Genomic DNA, 8,290 nt, shown 5'->3' with positions numbered 1-8,290 from the left:
AAATGCAAAACACATTAAACAACAGTAGCCTACAACCCATTGAAAAGACTGTAAAGGACTATAAATTCCTTACAGCCTCATTGAAGATGGCGCTACAGTGAATACAGTACTGGGCCATAGTGGGGTGAAAATTGGTAATGAATCTAGGGGCCCAAAGTTACAGGGGGCCCCACAACAAATTCTAAACTATATTTTTACTGTAACAGGAAAGGGGCACAGATTACCTTGATTGAGCCTGTATCCATGCAGGCCTATATTTCATCATACTAATAACCTTTATTCAAAGTACACAATAAAATGCAGATTTACAGATTTATTATAAAGTAGATTATTTAAAGATTGCTCTGCACATTTTGATGGAAATGTGTCATACAAATTCGTAAAAATAAAAAAAAGATTGTTTTTTTTTTTTTTAGTACAGAATTGAATTAAAATGAACATTTAGCTATTTATAATATTGCTATAATGAATTCCTTATTCATTTTTAAATTAATTTATGGATAACTTCAAGGAGAAATCAATTTCCCCCGTGTTAATGTATTTAATAAATGATACTGCTTTTTAATGAATGGTTTCACTTTGATATTGACAGGTTCTCGCGTGTATACTGGCTTGCTCTCCAGTGGTGGACATGGCGTCTATGGGTGAGAAATCAGCGTTGCGCACACTGGAACGAACCATTCTAGTCTCATTGAGAGAGGGAGTGGAGGGAGAAAGAAAGCAGCAAGAGGGGGAGGAGTGAGGGTTTGCTGTGAGCCATGTTGTATGTGAATGAGAGATGCTGCGCTCGTGCCGCTGCTAGCTGGAGCTCATCGAGAGTAGATGCGAGCTTCCCGGGATCACCGAGCGACCGGGGAGCACGGCGGAAGGAGTAGGGCGGTCGTGGATGAGCTGGTCACTTAGCCGGCATTTGGAGAGAGAAAGAGAGAGACACTTTAGTTAAGAGTGAGGGGACCGAGAGACTGAAAGAGTGAGAGGGGAGGAAGGGGGAGAGAGAGAAAGGATTTCACCAGACTAATGGCTGCACTGCTGCTGGACTTGGGCTCGCTTTCGCCGCTACTGTTACACCTTCTCCTCAGCTCTTTGTTCGCTGTCATCCCGGGGAGTGCAGCAGGACCGTGCTGCCGCTCCCTGTGCACCCACCCATCCCCCGGAGACACTCAAAGCGCAAGCCTGCCCGAAAGAACGGCAACGGGGGCTTTGGCTGGGGGCAATTCGAAGATCCACCCTGCACGGACCATACAGTCGTGTGGACGGCGATTTGAAAGTCTAACGTGTGAACAATGCTTACGATCCAGTGCAGTGGGAACGCTTTCTGGTCAATTGCGTCTGGAATATTGGAATTCTAGAATATGCATATCAGAACCTGCACCGCACACCGGACACTGTCATCACCAGCTAGTTTGGAGTGACGGTGGTGGCGGAGAGAAGGGCGTTGTTTCTCCTGTTCTCGACTCTCCAGTTCAGAGTGAAAAAAAGAGGACTATACAAAGGACTAGAGGGTACTCGTGGTCACAAATACATCCACACCTCGACACGGACGGAGTCGCTGCGCAAAGCGAGCGCCAGGAGCTGAGTTGTGCGTTGTTTCGCTCGCAGGTGGATAACAGTAGAACCGTGGGTAGGAAATTAAGGCCTGCGGGAGTAAAACGGGAGTTTACCGCTGCCAGGAGACCAGCCCGGCCGTCATCAAAAGACTATTCTCATTCTAATGTGGCTTGCATTGTTTTGGACGCCAAAAAATTGGACAAAGCGACAACGGACTGTCCCCTTTCAGCCCTCTTGAATGTTATCGATCTCACCAGAAAGGGCTGGAATGGGTCTTTTAAAGCAGTGTTTGTGAATGTCCGGGGGTGCTCTGAACCACGCGCGCTGCACCTCTCTCCAGAGCAAACAAACAGCTGTCTCGAGACACACCGGGTCACGGATGCTGCTCTCTTGTGCACAGGTTGTTGTGAAAGACCTACAGCCTGGCACAGCAGTGATTGGCACCGGTTCGACATCTCTCCGAGGCGAGCGATAGGCTTGAGCTGTGCTGTTTATGGAAGGCGGGCAAAAGAAAATACAAGCACTACATTTTCATACAACTACTCATTATTACTATGTTTGAATGCCAAGACTGGTAGAACGAACGAGCTGAACACTCGTAAAGAGTGTGGAAAGTCTGATCGGAATAGTGCACAGAAGTCCTCTTGTGCACTCAAACGAATTGATGCATTGCGCGAGACTGCTCGAGATTTAATGCCACAGGCTGCTGACTGGGGCGACAACATCTCTCCTGTTGACACAGCTCGCTCTGATGACAGAAAGGCTAATTATCATAGATCAGATGATATCAGCGCAACTCGCTTTGACTTGAATAGCAGTGATGAGCAGAAATCTGACTCATCTGTTACTAACACTACCAGGAGTCTTACTGTATCACATATCTACCTCCTTAACTTAAATAAACGATTCCATGACTCACACACTCACAGTAGTAACACGCGGAGCGCGAGAGAAGAATCAGCACCAGCCTCTCAGTGGACAGCGCCAAGCGCGAGCGCCGTGAACGAGCTCGCTCACTCTACGAACTTTGTTGAAAGTTTGCCTCTTAAGAATTGGAACAGTAACAATAACAACTGTGCAAAAAATCGTAACAACAACAACAACAACAATAGCAGCCCTGATGATCAAAATTCAAATGAAACACAATATATTTCTGTCAGTGAAGATAGCGACTTTACAAATGAGGGAAGCTCGCGTTTTCCTTGCTCTACTGCACGTGCAGGGTGTGATGAATACAACGCCGACGACAGCTTAACCACCGATGGGGGAGCCACGCGGCCACATTTAAATTCGGGTAAACGGATGTCATTAAAAGCTGAGGGCGTTAGTCAGCATGAGGAGCAGCTGGAGGCCCCTGTTGAGTGTGGTAGGAGGGAGGGAGAGACAGAGGGCGGGGTGAAAGGGGAGGTAAGGGGGAAGGGAGTCAGACAGCCTGTGGAGAGAGAAAGACTGGAAAGCATGGAGTGGGTGATTGCAGAAGACACAAAGGATGAGGTAATGGAGAAAGACACAAATTTACTTGAAGAGGGAGAAAAAGATCAAGGCAATGGTACTTTTCAGTCAGACAGAGAGGTAGATGAAGTAAAAGAGTGGCACAAAAATGAGGGCATATGGAATGAACGAGATGGGCTCAAAAATAGTGGAGATGAGGCAGAAAAACATCTATACAGCATGAAACAAAAAGAGGGAGAGAGTGGTGAAGTGCAGGGAGGAGAGGATCAGGAGTACAATGAAGAGCAGGCAGGTGTCCCTCCTGTTGGGCGCTCCCGCAGAGCTGCTAATCGACAACCCCATTTCCCCCAGTACAACTATCAGGCTCAGGTTGCTGAAAACCAGCCTCCTGGTACGTCAGTCATAACTATGACAGCTGAGGATGCTGATGCTGGTGAGGCAGGCCGACTCAGTTACAGCATGGCCCCTTTAATGAACAGCAGATCCATAGATTACTTCCAAATTGACCCAATTACTGGCCTTCTCACCACCACACACATTCTGGATAGAGAGCACATGGACCTGCACTATTTCCGAGTCACTGCCACAGACCACAGCTCATCACGCCTTTCTGGAACAACTATGGTGACCATCACTGTGGCTGACCGTAATGATCACACTCCTGTGTTTGAGCAAACAGAGTACCGTGAGACAATTCGAGAGAATGTTGAAGAGGGGTATCCTATTCTACAACTACGTGCAACAGATCTCGACTCACTGGCGAACGCCAACATAAGATACCGATTTATTGGTGAAAGTGCAGCTGTTGCACGTTCTGCGTTTGAGATTGACCCAAGATCAGGATTGATTACAACACGAGGCATTGTTGACAGAGAAACAAATGAGCGCTACACATTGCTGGTTGAAGCTAATGACCAAGGGAGAGAGCCGGGCCCACGATCGGCTACTGTAAGTGTCCATATCACTGTGTTGGATGAGAATGACAACGTGCCACAGTTCAGTCAAAAGCGGTACGTCGTTGCTGTTAGAGAGGATATTCGCCCACATTCTGAAATCCTTAGAGTTAGTGCTTCGGACCTAGATAAAGATGGGAATGCTGCTGTGCATTATAACATTATAAGTGGGAACAGCCGTGGACAGTTTGCTATCGACAGCGTTACTGGGGAAATCCAGGTTGTCGCACCACTGGACTTTGAGACAGAACGAGAATACACCCTACGTCTACGTGCTCAGGACAATGGCCGTCCGCCTCTTTCCAATAACACTGGAATTGTGAGTGTGCAGGTCACTGATGTCAATGATAACCCACCAATCTTTGTATCTACACCATTCCAGGCTACAGTGTTGGAGAGCGCTCCTATTGGTCACTCCATTCTCCATATACAAGCTATTGATACAGATAATGGTGACAATGCACGCCTGGAATATCGTTTAACAGGAACTGGTACAGATACACCGTTTGTTATCAACGCTGCCACTGGTTGGGTCACAGTGAGCTCAGAGCTTGACCGTGAATCAGTAGAGCACTTCTTTTTTGGTGTTGAGGCACGGGATTATGGCGCCCCGCCACTTTCTGCCACGGCTAGTGTTACGATCACAGTAATGGATGTTAATGATAACAGGCCAGAATTTCTTCAAAAAGAGTATTATGTCCGACTCAATGAGGATGCTGTTGTTGGCACAAGTGTGATCAGCGTAACTGCAGTTGATCGTGATGTAAACAGCGCAGTCACATATCAAATAACTGGTGGAAACACACGTAATCGATTTGCCATAAGCACAGCCAGTGGTTCTGGGCTCGTCTCGTTAGCGCTACCTTTAGACTACAAACAGGAGCGTCGCTATGTGCTAACAGTCACCGCCTCTGACAGAACTCTCCATGACACCTGTCAGGTGCATGTCAACATCACAGATGCCAACACACACCGCCCAGTATTTCAGAGCGCTCATTATTCAGTCAATGTGAATGAGGACCGGCCTCCTGGCAGCACCGTGGTGGTTATAAGTGCCACAGACGAAGATGTAGGAGAAAATGCACGCATCACTTACTACTTGGAGGACAATATTCCTCAGTTTCGTATCAATCCTGAATCTGGAGCAATTACACTTCAAGCCGAACTAGACTATGAAGACCAGATGACTTACACACTTGCCATTACGGCTCGTGACAACGGAATCCCACAAAAATCCGACACCACATATGTGGAGGTTAACGTTAATGATGTAAATGACAATGCACCTCAGTTCTTGAGTCCCAGATATCAGGGCGGAGTAAGTGAGGATGCCCCGCCCTTCACTAGTGTTCTACAAATCTCTGCCACTGACCGTGATGCTCATGCCAATGGTCGTGTCCAGTATACATTCCAGAATGGAGAAGATGGTGATGGTGATTTCACTATCGAACCGACATCCGGAATAGTCCGGACAGTCAGGAGACTTGACCGTGAAAGTGTTCCATTCTATGAGCTGACAGCATATGCCGTGGATCGAGGTGTTCCACCTCAGCGAACACCTGTACACATTCAAGTCAGTGTCATGGATGTCAATGACAATGCTCCAGTGTTTCCTGCTGATGACTTTGAGGTTCTAGTGAAAGAGAACAGTGCCGTTGGGTCCGTTGTAGCTCAGATTACAGCGACAGACCCAGATGAGGGCCCAAATGCTCAAATTATGTATCAGATTGTGGAAGGAAATATTCCAGAAATCTTCCAGATGGACATTTTTTCAGGAGAACTCACTTCTTTAATTGACCTAGACTATGAGGCTCGGAATGAGTATGTAATTGTTGTACAGGCTACATCAGCACCACTAGTGAGTCGAGCCACAGTGCGGATCCGACTTGTTGACCAGAATGATAATGGCCCCCAAATGCAAGACTTTCAAATCATCTTTAACAATTTTGTATCCAATCGTTCAAACACTTTCCCAAGTGGGGTTATTGGACGAGTTCCGGCCCATGACCCAGATGTTTCAGATCGTCTCTATTACACTATAGATCGTGGAAATGAGCTGCACCTGCTACTGCTGAACCACACAAGTGGAGAGATCCGTCTGAGCAGAAAACTGGACAACAACAGACCCCTGGTGGCCCCAATGATGGTGACCGTCACTGGTAAGATCAAAATCATTGGGAAGAATGAAGAGGGGGAGGGAAAGATGTGAGAGAGAGGGGAAGGGAGGAAGAAAAGGAAATGGGGAAATGCGGCGAGGGCTATTAAGGTCACGATGATAAAATTAAACCAGGTCAAACTGGTTTGGCTAACGCTTTTCTGCACTCTAAATGGCTCAATGCTGTATTATGAAATATTGCTAGAGGCAATGTGTCAGAGTGGTTAGTTTATTTTAGAGGAAAGAATGGAAAGCATACCAGAAATCTTTGGAGAAAGACTCTTCACTGTCAGGGCTTTTTTCTTCTAAAAACATTTAGAGATCATTGTGAATTACTTTAAGATAGAGTGATTTTTGCTGGTATTAGCAGGTAACAATACCCTTTAATGGAGTGTTGATAAAATGAGAGGTTATTATTGCTGGGCAAGAATTACTTGGCCACAACGACTGGTTATGTTGATGGCATTTTTTTGGAAGTGCAAATAATTGATGTTTTTGAAAGTTTATAAATTGTGACATGTTATTATTATAAGACATGATGGCTAAAATGGTAAATGTAACATGTGTGGTTTTTATCACAATCTACAATTTCAATTAAATTAAATTCAAATTAGCTTTATTGGCATGACCATGTACAATGTTGCCAAAGCATTCGTTAACAAAAAACAAAACAAACAAACAGAAAAACAAAAAACAAAACATGTATTACATACATAAAAAGTCAAATAATAATAATAATAATTATTATTATAATAATAATAATAATCATACAGGTAAATGCACAAAATGTAAAGAAAAGTAACTACAGAGAACAATGAATAAAAGTGAATTAAACTGACACTTTCAGTATTTAGTGAGGGTCACCCTCTCTCCCATGTTCTTATGACATGAGAACACATACTCTGCTGCTAAATCTATACATTCCACCTTCTCTCCTAGAACATATCAGAGTATCTCTATATTACTCATTCTGCTGAATTCAGGCAGAATCTGTTCTATGAGTGTAAAGTGTGTGTCTGATGGTCTCATATTTACTGCACTCAGTGAGGAAGTGATGGTCATCCTCTGTGACTCCTTGAGTGCAGTGTGAACACAATCTGTTCTCTCTGGGCCTCCAGTTCTGTCTGTGCTGACCCGTCTTTACAACCAGACTGTGCTCACTCACACGATACTTCGTAAGGAGCTTCTTGTGACGGTAGTCTTTAATTTTGGTCAGATATGATTCCAATGTATATGCTGTCTTAATTTTTGGGAAATAAGTTAGATTGTGTAAGTTCTTTGAGTTTTCTGTGCCAATGATGAATGTACTCCTCTGGGGTTGTGTTGAATTTATTTTAGTTTTGCCTTCCTCAATTTAAAAATGTAGCTGGTGCTTGTCCACTAAGTACTGTAAAGGGTCACTCTCTGGGTCTTCTGCTCTGTGTATAAATGCACAGTGATGGTGTTTTTTTGGGGATGAGTCTGATAGGTGGAACCAGAATTTAATGGCTCTCTTTTGAATGTCAGTCCAGAGAGGGAATCTGCCCAGTTCTGCCCTACAGCCCAGGTTAGAAGCACTTCTGTGAACTCCCAGGATATTTTTACAGAATTCCAGGTGGAAGATTTCAACTGGACTTTTCATAATTCAATTTATATTTGGGTCCCCAGATTTTGCTGCATACATAAGTATGGGCTTGATGACACTGTCAAACAAATTCAGCCACAGTTTAATAGGGAGGTTGAATTTAAATAGTGATTTTCTTATACTATATAATGCTATATAAGCCTTGTCTGTTAGGTCTTCTATTGCCATGTCAAATTGTCCAGAAGCGGAGATAGTTAGACCTAAATAATTGTAACTGGTAACATGGTTAAGCATTGTTCCCCCAAGTGCAAAAACATATTTTTGTGTTGAGTATGATTTCTATTTTGAAAAATTATCACTTTTGACATCCATGTTTCATAATCCCTCTTCAGTAGGTGAGAGCAGCAGTAGGTCATGTGCGTATAGAAGACATTTAATTTCTCTGTCCTCTAGTGTGAGTCCATGGCTAGAAGAGTTTTGAAGCATTGTGGCCAATTCATTCATATCAATATTAAATACAGTTTGGCTTAGGCTGCAGCCTTGACAATCATCCTTATTCTGGCTGAAATACTCAGTTAGTCTGTTTTTTCCTTTAATGCAGCATTTGATGTCCTTTAT

At 44.3% G+C, this 8,290-nt stretch overlaps 1 protein-coding gene across 1 annotated transcript in view; it reads left to right on the top strand.

The window, feature by feature from the left end:
• The first annotated feature begins 1,002 nt into the window (after positions 1-1,002).
• The window catches only part of LOC127630775 (cadherin EGF LAG seven-pass G-type receptor 3-like), a 59,093-nt gene continuing 51,805 nt past the window's right edge, over positions 1,003-8,290 (top strand). Inside the window, exons 1-2 of the mRNA XM_052108542.1 lie at positions 1,003-2,176; positions 2,291-6,112. Of these exons, the coding sequence (XP_051964502.1) occupies positions 1,018-2,176; positions 2,291-6,112 (4,981 nt within the window). The 5' untranslated portion in view covers positions 1,003-1,017. The remainder of the gene's footprint in view (positions 2,177-2,290; positions 6,113-8,290) is intronic.

Source organism: Xyrauchen texanus, chromosome 37 (assembly GCF_025860055.1).
Source record: "Xyrauchen texanus isolate HMW12.3.18 chromosome 37, RBS_HiC_50CHRs, whole genome shotgun sequence".
Classification (NCBI taxonomy): domain Eukaryota; kingdom Metazoa; phylum Chordata; class Actinopteri; order Cypriniformes; family Catostomidae; genus Xyrauchen; species Xyrauchen texanus.
This window is presented reverse-complemented; position numbering and strand designations above follow the sequence as displayed.